Source organism: Lichenostomus cassidix, chromosome 1 (assembly GCF_008360975.1).
Source record: "Lichenostomus cassidix isolate B80296 chromosome 1, HeHo_3.0, whole genome shotgun sequence".
Taxonomy (NCBI): Eukaryota; Metazoa; Chordata; class Aves; order Passeriformes; family Meliphagidae; genus Lichenostomus; species Lichenostomus cassidix.
The window spans coordinates 39,118,604-39,144,081 of record NC_139479.1 but is presented as its reverse complement, the minus strand read 5'-3'; the positions used below and the strand labels follow the sequence as shown (position 1 = coordinate 39,144,081).

Here is a 25,478-nt window from a genome sequence, read left to right as displayed (position 1 = left end):
TTTCCTTAGTTAGCTATAACACAAGTTTTATTGCTCTTGCTTATTCCAAAGATCATTTGCTGTTATCGGTTTACCCAAGTGGACACTTCTGATATTAATTAAAGACATAACAGGGGTTAAATGGATAGTTAACAGGCAGATAAAGCATTACATTACAGTGCACATCCAAGTCACTGCCACTTGGAACACAGACATTTTAATCTGGTCACTGCCAGAGCTTTGCTCCATTATCTGTAAGGAAGTTCAAAAGAATTTAAGGCACATGTGACCTGCTGCTTTTAAGTAACAGTGATGCTAGAGTGATCGGGCAGAGAGCTGGGCTTCAATTGCTGTTTCTTGACAAGTCTTGTTTCTTTCATGATATAAAATTGAAATGCAGTATAAAAATACATCTTTTCACAGGGTCCAATAGTTCCAAGTCTAATTTCAATATTCTAATGCTATAATATTTAAGATTGAGGTACATTAAGAGTGCAAATTCTGCTGGAGTTTCTTCAGGATACCACATTCAGTACAAGAGAGAGACTAATATTTTCCAATTGCTTCCCTAGAGAGGCTGCACTTCAAGTTAAAACAGTTTTTCTTGATGTCTCCCACAAGATGTGTAGTCCAGAGGTGTTATTACTGATACCCTGATTCCTCTTACTGCAGGGAGAGTGAATGGGATTTCCATAATTTACAAGCGCTCCTTGAATACAGCTTTTACATTCGAGAATCAACTTCAGCTTCCGTTATATTGTCATCTTGAGCTTTCTTGTCTTTTTTTTTCCCTTCCTCACCAAATTGGGCTTCAATCTCATTTGGATCAACATAGGTATAAAAAGAAGCCATGACAGCAAAAATGATGCAAACTACCAACAGCAAGGCAGCAAACAGCACATATTCAGCCCACTGTAAAAAGAGGAAAAAAAAAAAAAAAGCAGAATTTATCCACCAATATTCATTTGTCAAGAGTATTACACCATTTTAGTATTTTCAAGAACTAAACTCAGAACGTGAAACTGAGTATATTCAATGAGTATCATATGGCTTACAGGACTAAGTACCAATGCATATAATACATACTAAAGCAACTCAGAATTGAGGCTCTTTCAGCAGTTCTCTCTTCACTGAAAAGACAAAAATTCTGTGAATGCTGAAAAATTCTGCAATATCCTTTTCCTGGAGAAACTGGGAATTCATTGAAAGACTGAGAAGGAAACTCACCTCCCTCCTTTTGGTCAGATAATCTCAGTTTAAACCAGGCTGGCACTGATTCTGCTTCCACTTAGAAATTTTTACTGCTGACTTACTGACCATAAATGTGGGCAGAGATCAAGACCAGAAACTCTACCTGAAAAGCCTCAGCAGCTATGTCATGCTCTTTCTGATTTAACTTAGCTGAAACTGGGGACTGCCAGACAAGCTCTTCCCTCTCTCAGAGAGCCACTTTAATTCATTAGAGAGCCACAAAGAAATACGAAGTCCTGTACAAGTGCTCTTTACCAGGAGAGCCACAGTTCTTGTGCCCCGAAGAATGAGGTTTGAAACCAACAGAGCAGTAAGAAGGAGGGATGTGGTAAGGCTGTGGGATGCAGGTGAAGGCTAATTAGCAACTAACAGAATTTTGGTAGCTTTTAACTCCATTAATGGAAAATTTCAGCTGAAAAGTTCACAGACTCTCTACACCATAAGAAGAAATTTACTGCCGAGATGCTAGAAACTGCTGCTTGCAAGCAAAGGAGCCTGACAACAAGAGTTAAGGATGGCAAACAATAGGTAAGTAGAAACCTTTGTTGAAGAACTATTTGTATTATCTGCCATGATTCTCCCTTGGATTAGAACTGCTTTCTCACAGTGTAATATAACAGCACACCTACTGCTCACATGCTTACCTGCTTGTCGAGTGTGGAAGCCCCAGCCACGATAATCACAATGATGTTACCAACAGCCACAGCCAGCAGCCATCCTGCCTGCAGCACTGACTTCATGTTAGATGGGGCCTGTAGAGACAGACATTTAACTTGCGGTGGTATCCCTTATTTACTGATGTTTACTGTATTCTTTACCTTACAATAAACAGTTTCTCTGCAGGGAAGAGGATTTCTTGGTTTGGTAGGTTTTGATGGTTGTTGGGGTTTCTTGTTTGTAAATTCTTTTACATAAAAAATTTCTAGAGAGCTAAACAGGTCTGGAGAAGGCTTTGAGGAGCAAGAGACCACTAGCACACTAACTCTAACACCTTTTACTTGATACACACTGAGTAACTAACAGGTGTATTTTACATCTCAGTAACATGTGGCACGCATGACATGAAGAAATTGAGTGCATCACCTAGCAAGCCACACCCTACAACATTCCCATCACTGCATTATCTAGATTCAGAATTAAGAGAAGAAATACACACAGCTAACAAACTGGAGTCAGAAGACAAAGGAATTGAAAGTATATAACTAAACTGCTAATAAATGCTTTATGGAGTAAACTGATGTGGAGATAAGGTGTCAGTACTTCCTAGTTTTATATTTGAGAGCTCTCCAGTTTGGGTTTACAGCAGCAGTACAGTTGCACTTATTTTCAATGGAAAGTCACATGTGAGAAGGAAATTTGAGGACTGGTAGTCAAGTCTTCAAATTATATAATTCATCATAGCTTCATGGAAAACGCCAAATCCTAGTGAAACAGGGCCAGCTTGCATCAGCCTATACAGTCCTACTAGGGAACTGTGAGGGATATAGCTGATCAAAGCAGCAGTGCAGAACCACCACTTAAAAACAAGAGATCACAGAAGATCTTAACTTGCACCAAGATTCTTAACACAAGAAGAGGAATACATACCTGTGAGTATGAAAACTCCAGCCCAGTGACAGAGAACACTACTTCTCCACATGTAAGAAGAAAATACTGAGGGATCTGCCAAGCCATATGGACTGTATTTGGCGCAATGTCTTCAAAGTTTGTTACATCAAGTGTGTAGTTAGTACACTGGAAATTAAAATAGCATGTTAGGAACAGTAATAATGAGTGTGCACAGTAAAGGCATTTTAAGCAGTTCTATAATCATATAGAAAGTTCAGGGTAGATAACAAATATTGCATATGAAGCACTTCATATCTAATTATGAAGTATAGGTTTTTTTACAGCAGACTTCATGCAAATCTGTAGTGTCTACAAGGGCTAAAGATTTAAGTGGTGATCATGAATTCTTGCATTATGTTATTATCATAACTATGGGTTTATGTCCTGTTCAACATACCAGAATTCTATCATATATACAATTAAAGGCAAGAGGAATAATTCCAGAAGTGGTTTGTTTTTGTTTTTTTTTTTAATTAACGAAAAGTATCAACATGGAAAGTAATTCTATGTTGTCCATCCAACAAGAGTGGCAACTCACACCATCAACTGAAATAGTATAGGCACTGCCAAATCCAAATTTCTTTGAATGAACTATACAAGAGTCGTACCGATCCCACGAAGCCTCAATGAGATATGGCCTGAAAAAGAAAAAAAAAAATCCCAAACCCCACAGTTCAGACCATAGGTGTACTCAATTGCGTGCATTACATATATTAAAAAAAAAAATCTGTGCCCTTTTCCCAAGGACAAGTATGTCTAAGAGGTTAAATTAGGAAAAAGGAAAATGCTTACACTTTTCGTCCTTCAACGACGCTGTAATTACTGACAGAAAAAGGAGGCAGTACTCCAAAAACCTCATCATCCATAGTAACATTGACAGTATAAGGGAAATCATTTATGAACCTTTAAAATGGAAAAATGATTAAATACTACACAAAATGAGCATAAGTCAAAGAACACAGGTTTTACTTTTAATTATATATTAGCAGCACAACATGTATCAAATCTTCCCATTTAATACTTCTTTTTTTAATCAGTTAATGTTTTGGAAAGAACTCAATCTCTTAAAGTGTAGCTAATACAAAAAGCAAGTTAGACCCCCATCAGCCCACTGCCTTAGGAGAACATCAAAAGCAAGTCACTACTGAAACCAGTAAGTAATGCATCTGCAAGTGGGAGATGTAGAAGAAAAGCAGAGAAAGGAGAAGTAGGAAGATACTTCTTATCCAAGATTTAAAAGGAGGTATAGATATGTCATTTATGCCATTTGTCCAATAAAATACTAGGCAATGGAATGAAGCACACACTTCCAGTTTTAGCTAAATTACACCCAAAGTAGGTGTGCAAGGTAAGTTAAGTGAGTCATGACTCAGAAGTTATAACATCCCCTAAAACATCAAATGAAGTGTCCAGGAAGAGGTGAGTTCCTACAGTATAGAAAACTATGGTCAACAAGAAGAGTCCACCCAAAGACAGATTGAAAAGAGTCTCACTACTGCCAAAACTGAGACACAAATAAAACCTCTACCTGACGAGATTTTTTCCTTCTTCTGGTTTTGATGTAAGATCTGATATCTGGTGGAAGAGATCATTATGAAAATATGTCACTGGAGAACAGCATAAATATGCAGTGGGAATTAAGAGAGGTTTCAGAGCAAGACTCCAGACCTTCCTCTTTAAGATTCTACTAGCACACACATCTACCAGAAAACACTGTATGACCACACATCTAAGCCTTGGGGAAAGGGTAGTTGTCAAGGTAAATAGTAAATTGCTATTTTTTTAACTACATCCTTGTGTACTCTCTATAGCTCAGCAGTCTTACTTGTACAGCAGAGACAAGGAGAGACAGAAAACAAGACAAAGGAAAAAAGCTATCCAGAGCTTGTCCTCTCACCTTCACACACTCCACATAGATAGCTGTCAAAACATGCATGTATATCTTAAGAAATAAGCAGACTTACCAGATTAGTCTTCATGTTTGGTAGATCCCATTTAAATGCCAAAGTGTAACGTTGTCCCTCTGTCAGATTCAAACGCTCAGTTGTATTTAGAAATGCAGAGGTTATGTGTACTGATTGCAGCTTAGAAGTCTCAAATGTCATGTAGCCAGTCTACGAAGACAAATTGCCATGAATTTCTGTGCAACTGCATATTTGTCTACACTTTTGAGGGAATGTTATGGGCTCTGAGGAGAGTCAGAAGTTTACACATGGCTTACTTCTGAATTGCTGGATATCACAAACATCCCCTAACTTTCATTTTTGTTAGGTTTTCTACATGAAGCATTAATTCAATTTGATAATTATTTTTCATTAATTTAATTTAGTACTCAGGCTTCAAAGTTACATGAGCTTCCCACAAGCATTATGGAATAGCTGTTTTATATTTTTCTGTTTATTTCTTGCTCCAGATAAATCAGGCTTACCATAACTACCAAGTAAAATTCTATTTAGCCACAGAGGTAGCATAAGATCCGATGCAGTGTTTTCCAAAGAGGAGAAGAGACATGTTCTAAATATTCTAAACACATTTAATCAACATAAAATACTGAAATCATTAATAAACATGTTAGTGCTATACCAAAACAAACCTTTTGTTTTATAGGATTATCAACAGCACTTTATAATCCACATCTGGATTATAAAATGTCTATAATAGGGAATAGATAATTTTATACCTTTCATTTTCAGGTATGTACCATGGTTACATCAATTACCTGTCAGGATATGGTTTGGGTGCCTTTATCTTCTCCTCACAGCTCTGTTTCCATGTGAGGCAAGTTTGGAGGAGGTTGGAGTAGGATCTCTCCTCTTAAAGGGAAATAGAGCTGCAGGCTGTCAGAGAACACCCTTCCTAACATCCCTTATCAAAAACATCCATCAGAGCCACCACATTTTGCTGTCAATAGAACTACCAATGCTGTGCTGTATTAGAACCTGAAAAAATTCTTTGGCAGCAAAATCTGAAGCATAATGTATGATGTAGCCACAGAAGTAGTTCCACGGAGGTAAGTCATCCCTCACAGTAATAGCAGTGACACGCTAGAGCTGAAGGGACATTTACTGAAGGAAGGGGTTGCTTTTAAGAAATGGAACCTTTTTAACAAGAGTGAAATTTTCAATTAGTTCCAAGTAACTGTTAAGTTTATGAGACTTTCTTGGGAAAAAACCCCACTCTTGTCAAAACAAATTAGTAATACTTCAAATATTGACATAGTTACCATTTCTTCATTCACTGTCTTTTCAGTAACAATCCATTCCACAATACAAAAAAAGAAAAAAAAAGAATTTGCTAAAATTCTTTGAGTAAAAAAATCCTAGAAAATAATCCATTTTGAACCATTAGTAAAGAATGACTTTTACTTACTCCATTAGATTGTTTTTTGTTTTAATTAATTCAATTTTTTTTTTAATATTTCTCATGTGCCCTTACTTACTGCCTCATTAGGTGCGACATCTACAGTCTGAAGTTGAGGCTGGAACTGAGCTGTTGCAGGAAAAATACCTAGGTTCATTAATCTGATTTGAGTTTGCCCAGCTGCAGGGAAAACTGGATAGGTTTTCTACAGGACAGAAAAAAAAGTAAAATCAGTGCCTTCAGTCACATGGAAAAATTACTGTAATTACTGTAATCTTTATTATTTCATGTTGAAGATTAGCATTTACCTGTTGATCTGTGATTGTCTGAGGGATGAAATTTGAATCAGGTTTTGTTACTAGTCTCACAAGTTGCCTTAGGAAAGAAGTCTCTCACCCACAACAGACACCTCTAGCTAGCTATTCAGATCTTGGGTTGCAATGGATCCCCACCCAGAGGCGTTGCCAATGTCCCAGCTACAGGGGAAAGCATCCTCTGCATCAGGCGTGGCACCTCCCTTTGGGGCAAGGAAAGTTAAGGGAGACAAATCTTTCTTTCAACAAGTGTCGTCTTTGCTCATGCTGTGATGGTGCATCCCAGACTGTCACACTTCACCTCCAGCTGAATAACAGAAGAGGTCAAACATACAAAGCAGCCCTCTGGTAGGCGAAGCAAATGTCTGATTTTCAGCTTTTAGTCTCAGTTTAAAGACTGAGGTTGCCTTTAATGTATAATTTATATTAACTACCATGAGATGTTTTGCAAGATGGTGTTTGTTGCTAGTTAATTTTACTATGCTAACTGCAGTATTGCAATGTATTTCCCTTCCCCCTACTTCTATGCTTGTGTGATTGGTTCCAAATTTAGAAGTCTTGGTTCATTTTCCCCTTAAACACATTTTTTTTCCCCCATGAATTAACAACTAAATATTAACAGTAAAGACTCGCATGGTGCTGAACTCACATCTATTTGAACTTGCACAAGGGCAGCAGCAACAAAAGCCATAGAGGCAAGGAACATCCCCACAGTCATCTTCCTCAGGGGCCTAGCACAACAAAAGACACGTGAGATTTAAGAGAAGTGTTAATTCAAAGCTTCAGCTGTTTGTTGTTTTCTTTCCACGCTGGTAAACTCAAATGGCTGCAGCAAGCATATTATCACCATTTGAAGGGCTGATGTTATTACAGAAAGTGTTCTGCTAAGCTGGGTGCCTCTCAATTCATAGTTACACTATCAGGAAATACATCTTTCCTGCAGCATCTTAATAACCTGTTACTCTGCATCTGCTGGGCTCTAACATTGACTGAACATAATTATTAGCTTCCTGAAAAAAATCTGGTTTTGCAGGAATAAAAAAACCCAATCCAATACAGTTGTTAGCTGTAAAACAAGAAGGAGACAAAAAGATATGCCTTTAAAAAAAGAGTAACAACTTGTCTCCATATTGCTATAATTGCTGTTTAAATAATATTGAACAAAACCAGTCAAGGAAATTTGTTGAATTATGAGACATCTACTGGCAGTTAAGCTGCAGGGTAGATTTAGAGTATATATTTCATTTATGGCATCATTTATTCTGTGTAGAATGTCCACAAATGAATGACTATTCCCAGCACAGTACACACCCTAGATTTTTCATAGCTATATGGAGAAATAGCATTGCACTTTAGCTCTCTGAAAATTGTTTTAAGAACTGTATTCTCTTCTGCCTCTCCAAACACTCTTGCAAGTGCTAGCCACTTCATTACCAACATTAAAAAATAATGTATAATACCCCCAAAGCTCCACCTAGAGGCATCCAGTGAGCCAGAATCCCAGCTGAGACTGAAGAAAAAACATCTTGTGTCTCAGTTACTTTTAAGCACAAAACATGACACATGCTAAGGATGTGTGTAGTATTTCTACTTCATATTCTTCAGGAGAGAGAGGGGGTAGACATGGGGTATATGGAAAACAATCAAGATCATCTCTCCTGCAATCAGAAGATTTTGTCCTTAACTGAAAAGCATTGTTACTTTACTATTAGATTCTCCTCTTCTAATCTGTGATGCCTCCACATACCACTTGCAGTATTCTAGATTTTTATATTTTAATTTCTGTAAAATATTAATGCATTTAAAATACACTTCTATTTCCTCCTTAGCTGAATGCTTGCTCTTGTTACTTTAGGGCTGGAAGAGCCAGTTAAAGAAACCACTAAAATGAGCCTCTGTTGAAATCAGAATATTACATCAACTTACGTAAAATTGATCTTGCATTTCTTGATTAAAGGATAAACCAAAGAATCTACAATTGGGACCATTATAACAATCAGGATTGGATTCACAATCTGGGGAAGATAAACATGAGAAAAAAGATCAGTATTTTTCAAAGTGCTTTTTTTAAGTAAGGGCAATATGTATATAATCTTTCAGAAGTACTTTAAATTGGCAGATAGAAAATTAATGTACCTGCATTTGGTCTGGTTGAACTGGAATACCCTGGAGAAGAAAAAAATAAATAGTTTTTAATATTATGACAACAAATAGAAGTGGTTTGAAAAGTGTTAATTAAAAAAAAAAAAAAAAGGAATAAAAGGTAACCTACAAAATCCCCATTCATTGCTGTGGCTTGCAGCGTCCATCTTGACCCCTTAATAAGAGAAGAAAAAATTAGATGTCACAATAAATCAATGTTCTTAATTTCCTTTTGAATTGTTTTCATAAGTCAAGTGTTGGAAAAGACATGCAATACAACAAAAGGTAAATCTAGCTTGCTATGGGAGTATTCTTGCTTTGCAAAGTAAACATTTGAACAAAGTGAGCCTCATGGCCCATTCCACTTCAATTACTTGTTTTGTGAAATATAGCAGAAAATAAGATGCAGAAATCAGCTGGAGAGAGGGCAGGGACATCCTGTGCAGGGCACTGCCGTGTGCTGTGCCGCCGGCCTGATCCTGAGCAGCCCACACCACCCACCCATCCATCCTTCCTTCACACAGCCCAGAGCCAGTGGAAGCCAGGGCTTGACCTGCCTGGAGCCCTCTGCCCCAAAAACCTGCCTGTAGGTTGTAGACAAGCCAGGCTGAGATCTGAGCCTGGAATGAGACAAGAATGCTGCTTGCTGCATCTGTTGCAAGAGCTTTCAGCCACCCATGACACATCGCTGTCCGAGATGGGAGTTATTACTCATTGAGCTCTGAATTTCATAGCAGAGCTGCCTAAATGGGACAGGCCACACTGACAGCTACAGCTCATGGGCATTAGCCTGAAGCAGTAGGGTATAGGAAGTCTGGACCTAACTTCATCTGACTTGGATAAGGCTCTCAACCCCTGCTTCTCTCAAACGTCTTCCGACATTCATACTTCAGCGCTTAACTATGAATGCTGCTTTCATGAGTCTTGAGCACCCAGCCCACCAAGTGAATAGGAATTATAGGCTTATACTTCTGCTTGAAGGTGTAAGGGATTTTTAACAAGGTGAAAGTGATTAGGCAAACTGGCATCCAGATCATTTAAACCCTGGTTCTCTAGATAATTTACACTAGGACCCTAAATTTCATCTCACAACTGACAACTGAAGGAACATTAGCACTAAGGAAGCTTTAAATTACTGTTTGATGCCCTGAGTCCCAGGCTGATATAAGATTTGGAGAGGCCTCAGTCACTGAATCTATCCTGGGTGTGCTCAGATAAACTGAGATTACCCCTGGCTGCAGATCATTCTGTACTGACATGACTCAGTAACTACCTTTTGCAATAAAACCAGGTTAAAAATTTTGTTTTTCCACACTCCATAGGCATCTTGATGACTAGTGACCTCAGAGTATGTAGAGTGTATACAGCTCTAATTACCAAGCCAAACAATTTCCACTTTACCTGCTGGTCAAAAAGTGCCCAGAACATGGGGAGAGGGATGTAAAGGAAAAGCACCTTCAACACCATCTTAGTCTGAGCAATCAGTCGTTTCTGCAGTAAATAAAAATTACACAAGAGGAATTGGTTTTAAAAAGGAAGGGGAAAAAAAAGGAGAGTTTCAGACTGCTACTCACATCACAGTAGCAGGTAAAGACCCATCATGTAATGTTTAGCCACACATTAAACTTTGCATGTTGTGGGTACATCTGATGATTTCTGTTAAAAGAGTACAAAGTCTGCTTGTGTGTGTGGGAAGGGCTGCTGATTAAAGGTGACTGATACTAGAGAAACCTGGGCCTTTTGCATGTACACTGAGATTCAGCACTTAGTGCCACCTTATTTTTCTATGAAGGAGGCATTTGAACAATAGGCAACTGAGGAATTTCACACATGAACAAAGCATACAGGCAAAAGGAAAATAAAGGTGACAGGCTAAGGTTTGTGCTGCCATTGACAACAGGGCAGAGGGGATAGCAGCCCAGGGACAAGTTGGGAACTATGTGATACAAGGCTTTGAGAGTCATGATAAGCAATTGTACTGAGGCTGGAGAGGATGCACTGTTTACCCTCTCAAATTGAAATTCCAAAACATAATGCTGATGTTTCATACCAAGACAAATATTATGGCCCTGTGCATTAACCATGACAGGCAGCACCATTTCCCTTTTCCCCTCTGCAATCACTACACCAGCATATTTTGTTTCAGGCCAGTTTACCATGAGATACAGGAAGTTAAGAAGGAAAGATAATTCCTTCTATTTTCCTAACCCAAAAACTTAAATGTTTGTATTTGTTTGGCAAGGGAAAGTCTTTTTTTCATTTCCCTTGAATTTCCCTGGACAGCCTATGATTACCCAGAGCATTGACTCACACAGCTCTGCTTTCTCCCACAAGAGCTGAGGTGATAACCTGCAATGCCAGGAGAGCACTGATCACCTACTGAAGGATGGAGAGGCCCAAAATTATTTGCCCAGTGCATCTGGCAATGGATCAGAGTGGACAGAGAGAAGCTGAGGGTCAGGGGATGTCACAGCAGAGGAGGCTCCCACAGTACTTACATCATACTTCTCACTTGCCCAGTCTAGCCAGTGCTCTCTCTTGGGGAACTCCTTGCCCTGATGCTGAAACCTGTTTACGATGGCAAACTGCAGAGAGACAGAATTACATTTAATGGCACCACAAATATTTAAAATAAACTGTTTTGTCATTAGAGATGATGCTCCTGGCTTGTGTTTAGAGGGTGCTAAAGGTGACTTGACTTCTGTTAGCTGCTCCAGTCATCTACGGGAATATTGTTTCTAAGGCCTCACACTACATATCCAGCAGAGTGTGCACTTGGGATTAGGTGGACCAAACAGCTCAGAGCAATCTCTGTCAACGTGGATTGTTGTTAGAAGCTGGAAGATCTGCCCTCTTCAGATTTACTTATGTACAACAATATATAGAGCAGTGGCATATGCACAGGTGTTCAGAGCTGAATGGCTGTAAGAGTACATTTTACTATGAGAAGCTGCATCTTGTAGGTATGTCTCACACCTTGACATTGAATTATAGTCCCAAAGAACTCCTAAGATTTTCTGCACAAAATAACATGCAAGGCTGGGCCTTAGGAGCAGCACTGTAAGCAATGGCCGAAGTCACCTGTAGAGATGTGGCTTTGACAGTGCTTACAAGATAGGCGATAAGCTGGGCTGTTTAAAGGTCTGCTGGCAGATCTGTGTGGAGGATGAAGAAGCTCATACATGAATAAATCTGATCTCAAAGTTGAGGCATAGCAAAGTTGGGATATGCTGTGCTATTCATGCAGATTCCACTGCTGTCCTTGCAGGATCACACTGATGTGTAACCCCTCAAACTTCCTTAATGCAGTGGCGATCAATAAACCTCTGCATTGTAAATAATGTTCTTTTAATAAGTAATAAGTTTTTGCTGATAAGATGTACTAGTACATCTGCTCTTGACTCAGCTCAAGACATGTTTGTCTCTTTGTACAGGGCTGCATAAAGGTGCACAAATATGGAAGGAATGACTCCCAGAAGCTGGCATAGGCTTTTACTTAACACTGACACCTTGTGTTTCCTTTGTATAAAAATTCACATATAAATCAAGATATACATAAAAAGGCAATCTAAATCTGGAGGTGTCAGTAAGAAGCCTTCTGCAATAAAGTAAAAAACTTCAGAAACTTTCCTCATATTAAGACAGATTTCTGATTCTGGCACATTTACAGAACAGTTTTAAGAATTGCTGCGAAAGGTTTGGGGAATGTAAGCAGTACTTACTCCAACACAGTTGCAAACTTGAAGCATTATATTTCCTTGCGGTTTAGCTTTCTTGTACATTTTGCTTCCAATTATGAACACAACTACAAGATGCAAAAAGAAACCAAAAGCAGCTCGAGATTAAATTAAAATAGTGGCAAGTAATTTAGTATGGAAACTGTAAGTCAAGGAGTTGATCAAGGGATGGGAGTAAGCCTCCTAAGAAGCAATGAAATTTCCTATTCACATGCTATCATACAGTAAGATAAATCAATTAATACCAGCAGATTGCTTCTATTTAAGACAAAAAACTACATTGGGAAACTCTTATGGTAAGTGCTCAGTGGGAGGTTAGCTCAGCTGAGGGATGGTCAAAACAAGGACCATTTAGGACCTTGACCCTGGCCTTGCTGTAGGGGCTCCTTTTCAGGCACTCAGGATGCTGCAGCTCACATCACACAGGGACACAGGAGGAGGCTCTGCCTGAACTGCGGGACTCACCAAGGTGTTCTCTGCCCCCAGGCACATTGCTCAGCCTCATCATCCCATGGGCAGGGCATCACACAGGCAAACCCCCCACAGCTGCTGTCCAACCCGGGCTGGGCACAGGGGCAAGGTGAGGCCACTGGTAGCCAGGTGGGCTCCCAGTCAGGACCACAAAAGACCAGGAGCATGAGGGATACTGTAGCACATAATGGCACCCCCAGTTTCTTGGTCAGCAGTAAGGCTCAGGGCACAGCTGGTAAAAACACAGCTGTTTGAGAAGTATTGACACATTGAGTATGGGATTTCTCCAGTGCTGAGACAATTACCTCATGCAGTTTATAATCCTGGACTAGAGATAATGTCCAAAACACACATTTGCTGAGAGTTCTCACCCTACATTCAAAAGATCTATTTGTACACACCAGTAATCCAAGAAATATAGGCAGTAATTTACATAACGTGTAAAATTCAAAGATATAGTCATGCCTGACCCCAGCCCCATCAGACTCTCCTAGTAAATCAGTCTCTTCTGCAAAAGTAAGTGCTTCAGATTAATCCCACCCACCTCCCCATGCAAGAAAAAACTGCATGTCCAAAATTGCAGAAGTTATCAGGTATTGGTAGAGGTCAATACCTGGAGATATCTATCACACTTTCATTATTCTGAGGTTATCATCTAATTACCAAGGCAACAAGATAGCAACAGATTCACCTACCCAAGGCAACAGCCATGAGGATAGCAGGAACGCCAAAAGCCAGCGGGTAACATCGCTGTTTTGTATGAATGCCACACTCCGTAGCTGTATCAAAAAGTAACATAAAATAAAAGTCTCAGTCAGCACTGCTGATGTTTTATGTATGGTTTCTGTTCTTTGCATTCACTGTTAACTCATTAGGGAACAACAAACCTGACTGCTGACATCCTCAGAGTGGAGGATCAGTATCCAATTTATCTTTCATTATTGGAAAGGGGAATGTATCACAGAATGGTTGAGGTTGAAAGGGACCTCTGAGTGTCATCTGGTCCAAGTGCCCTGCTCAGCCAGGGCTACCTGGAACAAGTTGTCTAGGACTGTCCAGATAGCTTTTGAGTATTTCCAAGGATGGAGACTCCATAACCTCTCTGGGCAGCCTGTTCTTGGTCACCCTCACAGTGACAAAGTGTTTCCTGCTGTCCAGAGGGAACCTCCTGTGTTTCAGGTTGTGCTCATTGCCTCTTGACCTGGCATGGGATACCACTGAGGAAAGCCTGGCTCCATCTGCTTCATTCTTTGCCATGAAGGTAGATATTTATGTACTTTGATAAAATTCCCCTTAGCCTTCTCTTCTCCAGGCCAAACAGTCTAATACCTCTCAGGATCTCCTCATGGGAAATTTACATCTTATTTTAATCTGAGACATGAAGAATTATACTAGAAGGGTCAAAAGCCTGTCCTTAGTGACAAGGGAATTGGATTACAAAAGTTATGGAATAAGTTCATAAGCAAAGATGCTAATGATGTAGGTGTAGCTTGTTGAAAAAGCCCCCAATCACCAGCCCCCTCCCCTCTTTGGCATTAGTCACAGATTTGACTCTGTAGACTTCAAGCACACATCCTAACGTGATGCTCAGAATATGAACATAGCTACTAGCAGTATAAAATAAAAGACTAAAAATTGTTACATTCTTCACCATACTTATTCTAAGAGAATTAGAGAGTATGATTTGGAAAAAAAATGTTAGTTTGCAGATAATTAACGTCTTGATTTAGCTGTATGAGTCTTCTTGTTAAACCTTTACAGGGGAAACAGTTTATCACTTCCCTTAGCTCAATTTGTAATTTTTTTTCCAAGGTAGTTTTCACCCTCTATTAGCAAGGAAGTAAACTACATGCTGTGCCTTATGCACCTCTTCTTCCTTTTTTGGGAACAAACAGAATTTGCTTTAAGCAAACATCTGAAACTCTTTTACACAGACTTTTCTAATAAAGAAAACCAAAGGCCAGAATTTCAGCCCAGTGCTTTTGGGTTATTCCAGAATTCACATGCTGTTTCCTTTCTTTTGAGAAAAGCAGCCTTCCTGAAACTGCTGGCAAATGCATCCATATAGGACCATCTGTGCAAGCTTGCCACAGAAATCTATATGCACATAAGTTAGCAAATTGCTTGGTTTTGTTTAGGATCACACTATCCTTGACAAGAAAAAGAGAACATAAAACATGAAACATGCATTAGGCATATAAGTTGCTAGCTCCAGCATGTCTCTTCAGATCTAGTACTTCTGATCCTAAAGGTAATTAAGGTTTCAACTGACTTGTTTTTGAAAGTATCTCATCTGTGAGAAGCTGGATGACACACTGAAGACTATTTGCTAGATAACTCCAGTCTGTGAGAGAATAGCTCTGATTTAAACCTAACTGGAGCGGAACCCAACACTCCTTTTCTGATGTTTAACAATTATAAACAAACATGTGGCCTTACCTCTGAGATTTGGGGTGACTATAGTAGATATGAGACTTCCACAATTAATGGCCAAATAAAAGAGAGAGAAGAAGGTACCTCTTTGCTCTTCCTACAGTAAAAAGAGAAAGATGTTTAGAAAGGCTTAGCCAGAACCACATTGATGAGCCTAGGTCGAAAAATCAGCAACTTTGTTTTCAAAGTTCAAGACAAGTAATTAACTAGCTCCTTCTTCAGCTCCCCAGGAAAACACTGCAGTAATGCACCTGTCTAAATAGGTATATTATTAGAGTACTATAATAGTTAAACATAAGTTAGAGTACCTGTATAACTGAAAATTTGAAAGACATTGTTACCTGATCATCTTCAAACTGATCTCCACCAAATGCTGACACACAAGGTTTGATCCCACCAGTACCAAGGGCAATAAGGATCAAGCCAATCATGGACAGAGCACTGGAACAAAGGAGAAAAGAAAAAGAAATAATTTTGTGTTCATTATTAAAGCATACATAATATACTAGTTGAAAGACAGTTGAAATTCAAGTAGCATAAATTTAAGCTGTCCCATCCTTTACCACCCTGGGGGAAAAAAATAAGTGTGTACAAGGCAACTCACATGTGCAGTGATAGATTATCAGGAGTGCCATTCCAGTCGTGATCTGTCAGGTCATTTACGGAGCCCACAGACAAGACTGCCTGCCCAATTGTATAGACAATGGACAGGTAGACAATGGTCCTGTTGTCAAGAGAGGAGTTACATTTTCTTAGAGATGTTAACACAATTACACCTAATGCAAACAGATTATTACATGAGTAATGCAAATTTTTGCTTATTTTAAAGATTCATGGTAATGAAAACAATTAACAGATACAATAAGTTATGGCCTGAACTTGTCAGAAGCTACTATCAGATAAAAATCTGCCCACACACCACTGCCACAATATTTCTATTATTTTATTATTATTATTTTAGGTAACCTTATTTAATTAAACAAGACAAGATGACAAATGGATTCCATAGGTGTCATAGGTCACAGGCAATACTTAAATATCTTCAGGGCTTGCCTTTTTAGTAATCAACTCAAGAATGCCAAAGTTCAAATGGACTACTCTGCAACACTGAAATAGGCAATTTACACTGATTTAAGTATCATTAAACATTCTCTATGTTACTTTATGTTACAGTTGCAGGAGTAAAGAAAAAAGAAAAAATTAAAAATCTGCTTCAAACGTGGAAATTCCCTTGAAATTCTGTTATGAAGGACAACTCTATGCTCCCACTCTCTCAGCTGTAAGTGTACCAACATTTTTACACTTAGATCTGAGTGAGAACAGCACTGAAGATTGCAGCAATGATGAGTTTGCTGTTTCATGATATTTAACAGATTAATTTGAATGGGTTTTTTTAATAGCACTTCCATATAGTTACTTTAGTTGCCTAACAGCCTGGGGAAAACTTTCCAATTGAAGTTGAACCTGAGCTGATCAGGAGTGAAACTTCTTGTTTTCATTTGTGAGGCTTATAAGCCTGCTGCAAAGACTTACATAATTGGCACTGCATGGATGACACACAATCAAAAAAGTAACTATGATTTCTCAACAATTTTCCCCAAGAGCTGCACATCCAACAGTATGTGAGCAGGTCCCAGCATGCTCCTTGACAGACATTGCACAAAGTACATGGACTGTGGAAGATATGAGTCTCTCCTTTAAGAGTGCTTCACAGTGCTTGGGTAGCCTTCTCTTCCTCTTATCATATACTTTTTAAAAAAATTCTTGTTTGAGCCTTCCTTGTGACACCTTGCTGCATTTTAGGGCATTAAACCCTAATGCTGTTTTCTAAAGCATGTTTTTTTCTTGTGTAAGCCATCCTAACAAGCTCCTATTAAAGGTCTGGTCTTTTATCCAAGTACCAAACAAGACAACATGCAAGGTCTGCAAAGTTTCATCTTGATAAAACAAGTAAAAGCCAAAATAAATTTAAAAAATTAACCACACCATCTAAATAAGCAAGTACACAGTATATTTAGGCTGCAATCTGCAAGACATCCAGCTCGTTGCAGTGAGTTTGCACTGCTCAGAGCTGCAGCAAAGAGCACACAGAGTCGTGGTCACAGCCCTGGGCTCCCAAAGGCTGTCAGTACAGTGGGAGAACACAGTGCAGCTGACTGCACAGCACATCTCTAATCTCTGGGAGACCTTTGGCAAGCCTGCTTACATTCATGCCTCATAACCCTCCATAAAATCTTTATTGTGCTCTTATTCGTGCTAAGTAAACTCTATCAGAATCAAAACATCAGCAAAGGAGAGTGAGATAAAGCTGTGGGAAATAATCTGGTTACATTTCAAAGCACTTTAGTGGTACTGTCTTGACCAACTAGCTTGCAGCTAAAAACATAGAGGTCATCATTTAAAGAAAAAATTGCTATTCAGTAGGACCTCTCTGTAAATTCTGAAATAACACAGTATTTTAAAACTTATTCTAAGGCCCAGTTAACATCAGATAATGCAGTAATTCACTATTTCTTTACCTGCAACAGGTGAAGAGACTGTCCTATGTAATTATAACCTCTGGTATCTGTTTTCACAGCTTGGTAATGCTCTCCTTAGTTTAGCTTACATTTTGTCCAGGTGAGGGGAAAAACATGCAGCATGCTGGGAAAGCATGCTACTATCCTTAACCAACTAGCAGAACTGGAGCATTTGTTAATTCACAGTGCAGTTTCAAGTCTGAGCTGAATTAGTTAAAACCTCAAGCTTTTGTGACATAAACTATCCTGGAGAAGTGAACACCAGTTCTGAAGCTGTTGTTCAGAGCTGCTGTTTTAGGTGATGGTTTAAGTAACACTGATTTCAGGTGAGCTTTCAAGATCTTTGGTTGCTTTTTGAGGAAACACTCACTCAAACTTTCCCAGCCAAGAGTCCGCAAGGATTGCTCCAAGGATTGGTGTCAAGTAACAAAGAGCAACAAATGTGTGGTAGATGGCAGTGGCAAGGTTGTCTTCCCAGTGTAGGAAATATTTGAAATACAAAATGAGCACAGCTGTAGGAAGAACAACAAAAAAAAGGTTACAAACACAAGTCAGGCTAAAGGTCAGCACAAGGAGACAAGGGACATACCTTTCATGCCATAGTAGGAGAACCGCTCGCAGAACTCATTGATGATGATGAAGAAGATGCTCACAGGAAAGTCACGGCATTTGGAGACAAGCGACTGGAGGCAAGAGACACTGTGAGCTCAGAGCTGTGCAACCCAGACCGACACCCTTCACTGCAACCCACAGCTTCAGCAAGCTCAACATGGACTCAGTGGGAGTGGGTTGGTACTCAGGGTCTGGAGGCTGCATGGGCTTCTGTGGGATGACAGTAGTTTAACTGAACCAAGAGTCAGTTCTCACTTTCCCCTCTTGGTCCCCAGAGGTCTACACACTTCTCATCTGCCCTTTGCAAGAGACCTTTAGCGATGCTATAAATGACCTTCAAGTGTTGCACTGTGCACATTTGAGGTCTCCAGCATGTAATTCTTATGGCAATCTTGATTGGTATCTAAAAATATGCAAAAAGCCAAAGTTTTTGGAAAAAGAAAATAATCAAAACCCAAAGCAAATAAAAAACACTCAATGCCAAACTCCTGCAGTACACCAGTTAGAAGACCAGGGCTATTTTTCAGCACCTGTAGCTGAGACAAATGAACATTTAAACTTTTCATTTAAGCCAGTCTCTCAGGAAAACTCCTTATCCTTAAAAAGGCTCTGCCTGATGAAGAATCCTTCATTTCTTCAGACCTGGTGGTAGAATGGACTTCATTCCTAGTCTAAAATGGCAAGGCATTGGCTGCCAGATTCACTGAGCCTTCCCCTGCTGCAACAGGCATATCCATGGTCATCATCACGCAGCTTGTGTCACAGTTCTTGCCATTGAGACAAAGAGTAAAAAGCTGATGTACAGATTTGTACATCAGGTACAAATCTGATATGGTCACTAGAACTGGAAGCTTAACCTCTGATCACCTACTTGTCTTAGTGGATAAATATATGATATATGTTTTATTAAAATTAATGGGGATGCAATTTAAACATAATCCTCCCTTTCAATATTTTTTAATGGGTTTAGCCCTGTAAGTAGCAAAGAATCAGATTTTAAATAAGTTTCAGAACATTCCAAAGGCAAAGCAGTTCTTTTCCATGCTTAAGTTTAGTTTAAAAAATGGCATCGTTTGGATGCAAATGTTTAGGACTAAAACTAATCTATATTTCATGTGAAACAGGACAATGTTAACTTTGCAGATCAAAAGGAAAAAACCTTAGATGGGGAAATAATGCCTGACACAAGTAATTTGGAGAGACAGTGTCTCCCACAAAGCCTCAACAAACAACACAACACTTGGAGACTTGGGTGCTACCATAGGCTTTTTTTTTGAATACTGCAAAAGCAATGAAAATAAGAGAGTGGCAAGAGCCTTGTTGACTGATCTGACTCAGTTGTGAGGATGCCTGAGTAGCCTGAACAATGTTGACCTTTGTTATTGGCAGAACCAAGTACATACTTCATATCCTACCCATGGGTTGATAAGGAGGCTTCCCTGGAAGAACCTAATCTCAGCTGAGGCAAGTACCCAGGTGGAACTGCTCTAGTTTTAGAGCATCCAAAATTTGAGTCCTAAACATAAACTTGTCACTCTTGATTTATCACATCCTCCATGAGCAGAAAGAGGTGCCTCCAAAGGAAGACCATTCACATGTATCCCAAAATTAGGTAAAATTCACTTGAAGTTGCCATTTCCTTCAGCTGAAGGCAGCAAGAGTTTTGGACAACTACTCGCAACTTGGACACAACTCTGTGGCTAGCACAGGTTTTTCCCATGAGAAGTTTTCTTGTGTTTTGTAAATAAAGTTTGGATGTTATTGGAACAGTGTCCCAGAACTTGGGCAGTGCAGGCCTGGCCAATCAGGCCTGGGGGAAGGCTTCTGACTGACCAATCTGGGTGACTTTTGAGAACTCTATATATGTGATGAAATCAAAACAATAAAGGTCATTCCTTCTTGCCACTGAGAACTGATGCATTCATTACTCTGCTAGCTGCTCAACAGCAACACAACTCCAGGTGTTGGGGGACTGGAGTTCACACAGAAGAACACTTCATGCCCTGTCCCCACAGTGTTCCCCTAAGCCATGCAAATGGTCATGGGATGGAGAGCCACACACTGAAGTTTTGGTTAAGTTAGCTACTGGAACAGTAACCCAGGGTGTATGGCTTGTAATTGGGAATAGACCAGCTGGAGAGGAGAGAATGTCTGTCCCTGAAGCAGAACAAGGACTTCCCCATGTCTGTCCTGCTTACAGAGAACAAAAAAACAAAGCAGTCCTGGCCCACGAGCTGGTAGGACCCACCCCCACCTGAATTTCACGAAACCTCACTAAAATCTTTCAACCCTTTTGGGGTTCTCACAAATCTCCCCAGTGTCATTACACCACCACTCTACCCAAGACCTCATTCTTTAGGAAGGTCTTACGTACAGGTCTGGGGAGATCACTATCCAGCAGGGCTAGATTTTTGTTTTAAGCCACCAGTGCATATGTGCCCGGTGGAGATGTCCCGCATTCCCATGCCAGCACAGCAGCCTGTGGTGGGTTTTTACTGGCTGCCCCTGAACTGGAGAGGATCTGCATGTCACATCTAAGCTGAGCATGATCAGGAGCATGCAGGAGAAAGCTCCTGGGTCTTTCCAAGCTGGCAGGCCTTCTGTTTTCCCACGATGCTACAAGCAAGAGGAGACTGTGCCATTAATCCTTGCTAATATATGATGAATACTTGTCCTTGTTTTGCACTGTATTGTCCTCTGTTACAGTACACATGTGCCCATACACACATCTCCCAAAACCTTTTCTGCTGTTACCCTCATTGGTCAGGAAGCCAAATCCACCACCAAAGAGGTAACCTGAAGGTTATGCTTTATAATGCCCTCTGTAACCTTGCCCTGCCCTGGGGATGCCATCACCCTGCTGCACAGCTTTGACTTTGGCTGCTGAGGAAGCCACTAAACTGAGGGAAAGTCTGTGGAGTAAAATCTTGCAAGATAAGGAAAGCAAAGGCACAGATAGAGTTGCTGAGACACACATCATTAACAGTTCAAATATTCAAGAGCAGTGGATGATGATAACTCAGCCCCAAGAAGGATGGGCTCCAGGGACCAATTGCCTCCCTGCCACTGTCTGCTCACTCAGCAAAGGCTCTGCAGACGCTTTATCAGGGTGGTGAGCAAACTAATGCTTAGCTAGAATTTAATAAGTTACTAAGCTGCTTTTGCACATGTTGGCCAGTAAGTTATTATTGTATACATTTAATGTGTGTTTATAGGGTGATTTTTATTTTGGGCACTGCTAACATTACCAAAACAATGTAACCCAAAGAGAGTCAGCATAGCAACTTCTTATAAGGAAAAACAATACTTACCGACTTTTCTGTAGTTCTTGTACCTGTGGAGGGAAAAAAAACAAAATACAAGTTAATGGAAACTAATAAGTAATACTCCCTTAAAACCAATGGAAGATTCAAAAAAGGTTCAACTCTAAATAAATAATGAAATATAAACACAGTAGTGATCAGGGTGAGAAAATTTTCAGTTTATTAAAGGGAAACCTTTCATAGTTATTAGGGAAACATCCATTGATAGCCTTTGGTTTTTCAGGGTGTGCATCAACTCATACACTCCCAGGAGAAGCTCAAAAGGACTGATGAGTCAAAGCATCCCGTGGCTGCTCACCACACACCATGCAAGGTGGTGGTAAACCAGCCATCCACAGATGATGAATCTTGTTACAATTCACTCTCGGGGATGTTACCTTAAAGGCAAGTCAAGATTAAGGAATAGACTCAGATACCCTGCCAGGGATGGAGGTCCTGAAAGGTTCTTTAAGTCCTGAAGAGGGACTTATAGGGGACTGAATATAGAGCCCAACTGAGTGATCCACATTAGCAGGCATTCCCACAACCTGAATATCAACCTGGGAAGACCTGGAAGCACAGGGGGCTCCCAGTGAGGGCAGCAAGAGCAGACAGCTGCTTGCAGCCCTGAAGTCACTTCCAGCTGCTCTTGGCAGACCCTCTACCCCTGGCAGCATTCCAAGCAGAGTCCTGCAGGGCTTCCTCAGCTCAGGAGACAAGCTTGAAGGCTGAGCTTTCACTGTGTCAGATAAAGGCCCCACGCCCACACAGTGGATGTCAACATTTTCAATAAACCCACATGAGCAAATTCACTATCATTAAGATAAGACCAAGTACAGGATGTGAACTTTGAAATCCCTGCTTGTAAATCAAGTCTGCCCATAATGGATCTCTATAAGAAAACATGTTTGTCAAAATCATTATTTAGTCCATAGTTCACAACAGATGAAAACAGCTGACAGCAACACTATAGTGTTCGACACAACACTAAATAAAACAATTTTCAGAAATCACTACAACAGATTATGCTGATTCTTTCCTTCACTGCTGTGGACAAGTACCTTCACAACAGAGACAGTAGTATTATGCAGGTGATTCAAGAATATATTTCCCTAGTGAGCAAGCAGCATTCTGAAAGTGTTAACACACTCAGTTCAGGGCACAAGCAGGCACACAAGTTATTGAAGTTTTTGGCAATGTCCCTTCCACAACCCACATGAGCAGATACACTGAAGAATACCCAGGTGCTAGCAATACCTTCATATCAGCTCATTGGTTATTTCCTCTTGCTGGCTTTTGCAGCACACATGCATCATACTGCCAGTTTTTCATAACATGTACAGAGAAAATCAGTTTGGGCAGCCCATTCCTGTCTGTTAGCTAAGCCTTGGGCAAAAAATATCTAGTATCTTGTTGGTTGGGTTTGGGGTTTTTTTGCTTTCCTGATGGCAAAAGTATCACCTCTGTGAAAAAACCTCACACAGAGGACACCAGAGAGGCAAAGTGTTCAAAAGACACTATTATTTCTCAAACATTTTGACTTTACCCCTGTATTGTCCTTTTACAGAGGGGTCAGGGAAACTCCAGATAGCGTTAAAGCCAACCTTTCAACACTGGCACTTAAACTGAGGACTCCGCTATCAGGCAGCTTCAGGCTTCAACCTACAAGGCACAGAGCACCCAACATTTTGAGCAATAAATCTGAGGTTTGCCAGTGGCATGTTGGAACAGTCCCTCTTCGGGGCAACCCTCAGCCCCTCTTATTCTTTCCCCATAAAGAATGACCTGCAGAACTGATCACTTTCACCACAAAGTACTGAAGGGCTCTGCATTTCTTGATATAAAGTTCTAAGCAGTTGTCCACTTTGTATTCCCTTAAAATATTTAATATTTTTTAAGACATGTAAAGTCAAAAGCCAATTCTTGGCTTCAGCACCACATCTAAGTAATTATCAATGGGCCATTCTCTCCTTCCCAACCTTGCAGGCCAGGTGGGGCAGGCTTATAGCTCCAGCCCCTTCCCACCAGTGTGGTTTGTTCCCTGCAGTCACAGAGATGTATAGTGGGATGCTGCAGCCCTTGCAGCTCACATTCTGTGACACAATATGGAAGTGCATTGCCTTGCTCCATGCAGCCATCACAGCAACTCTGCCTGGATTAAATGCTTCTTGTCTGTGGCCACAATAAATCTGTACACACCCATACTGTCACCTAGGATGTTTCTGGCTCCGGAGTAAACCTAATGTCCTGACACCTGACTGGGTGCACAGACAGGCCTGTTGCCTGCTCCCTGGAACAGCCCTACAGCACCTTCACAAGATGTGGCTACCATCAGGACATCCCCTCCAGGAGTCCCTGCTTCACACCTTGCTATCCCAGAAAAACACCAACACAGAAACTATCTGAGCTAACCTATAATGCAGCAAGCCCGCTACCACATAAGCAGGCTCAGCTGCATCCTATTTCTTTCTCTTCACAGAGCTATCATCATTTTCCTAGTTGTCTGCCCCAGCCAACAAGACCCCATTTCTCTCCTGGGCAGCACCACTGACAAGTTCTGCCTGCTCATTACTCTGGTTGCTTGTCCCCAGAACACAGATTTGCTTGCTGAAGATGCAATGGAACTTTCTTAGGTTGGTTTTTTTGGGGGGTGGAGGGCGGGCATTTCATGTTCCTTTGCTGTATGAACAAGGTTTCTCCAGCCCTGGAACTGCTTGCTACAAGGGACACCAGTGTGCTCAGACACCGTACAACCAAAGGTCCAACAAGGGGCAATGGAGAGATACATTTTTTTAAAAAAACCATCTTTTGTACCTCTACTTCTAGGTGTTCCAGTTTAGACAGGTAAAAATCTTCAGGATTAATTAGCTAAATGGGTTCTGCCCTTATCTGAATCTTCCAGCTGTATATCTATGTATTTAAAAAACACTAGGTCAACCCTAGGTAAACACTCTCAATGAAAATGGCATTATTTAACATCTGTGAAAAACACCACATTTAACTTGTGCTCAGATCTTAAGCTCCACATGCCTTAAAAGTGCAGTGTAGGATGAACCTTACCGGCCAGGGGCTCAGCTAAAGAGCTTACAGAGACCGAGGCACCATCGCTCGGCTTTCACTCGGGTTTCAAGGCAGGCTCATATAAACCAGGATATAGCGTTGCCAGAGGGAGAGCTGCCCCGGAGGGAGAGTAGAGAGTGCCCACGGACGTCCTCAGACCGACACGGAGCAGCAGAGCCAGCCCTGTGCGGGTGGGACCCCTCGGCCACGGGGTCAGGGGGTTTGGAAGCGCCTCGTTTGGAAGCGCCTTGAGGATCCCGCGGCGGTCATCCCGGAGCGGCATCCCTCCCGCGGCCGGGGCACACCACCCCTCCGGGCTCCCCATCCCACCCCGCCACACCTACCCATGTCGCCGGCGCGGTGCCGCCGGAGCGCTCGGGGCTCGGAGACAGGAGGAGGGAGGGAAAGAGAGAAGGAAGCGGCCGGGGGCGGCCGGGCTTTAAGGGCGGCTGCGGGGCCCCGCCTGGCCCCGGGTGCTGCGGGGAGGTGCCGCGCAGGTGTCGGGGCGGGGAGCGGCGAGCGGGTCGCTGTCGCTGTGGCCGGGAGCCATCCCGGGCTCACCTGGCCTTGACCCGCCCGGGCTGCCGCCCGCTACCCTTACGGCGGCTGAACGAGGGATGTCACCTGCTGCTCGGGGCTTTCTTTTTTCTCTGTCCGGCAGGAAGCACCGAGACGGTGCCATCAGCTGAA

General features: G+C 41.1%; 1 protein-coding gene across 2 annotated transcripts; it reads right to left on the bottom strand.

Moving 5' to 3' along the window:
- On the bottom strand, positions 1 to 25,276 carry SLC15A1 (solute carrier family 15 member 1). 2 transcript variants are annotated; one of them, XM_085057388.1, is made up of 23 exons: positions 25,133 to 25,276; positions 21,738 to 21,760; positions 18,404 to 18,497; positions 18,185 to 18,326; positions 15,900 to 16,019; positions 15,637 to 15,736; positions 15,302 to 15,392; positions 13,558 to 13,641; positions 12,377 to 12,459; positions 11,153 to 11,239; positions 10,056 to 10,145; positions 8,785 to 8,829; positions 8,649 to 8,678; positions 8,439 to 8,527; positions 7,162 to 7,243; positions 6,278 to 6,403; positions 4,803 to 4,952; positions 4,367 to 4,413; positions 3,631 to 3,741; positions 3,377 to 3,476; positions 2,818 to 2,964; positions 1,875 to 1,982; positions 1 to 891 (listed from the first exon to the last, which is right to left on the bottom strand). In XM_085057388.1, exons 1-23 carry the CDS (start codon positions 25,134 to 25,136, stop codon positions 703 to 705), a joined length of 2,142 nt encoding a protein of 713 aa, XP_084913514.1. In that variant the 5' UTR covers positions 25,137 to 25,276; the 3' UTR covers positions 1 to 702. The 2 variants fall into 2 exon arrangements, with proteins under 2 accessions (XP_084913514.1, XP_084913515.1); XM_085057389.1 differs by lacking the exons at positions 21,738 to 21,760; positions 25,133 to 25,276 and adding an exon at positions 20,801 to 20,934.
- Positions 25,277 to 25,478: the final 202 nt, after the last annotated feature.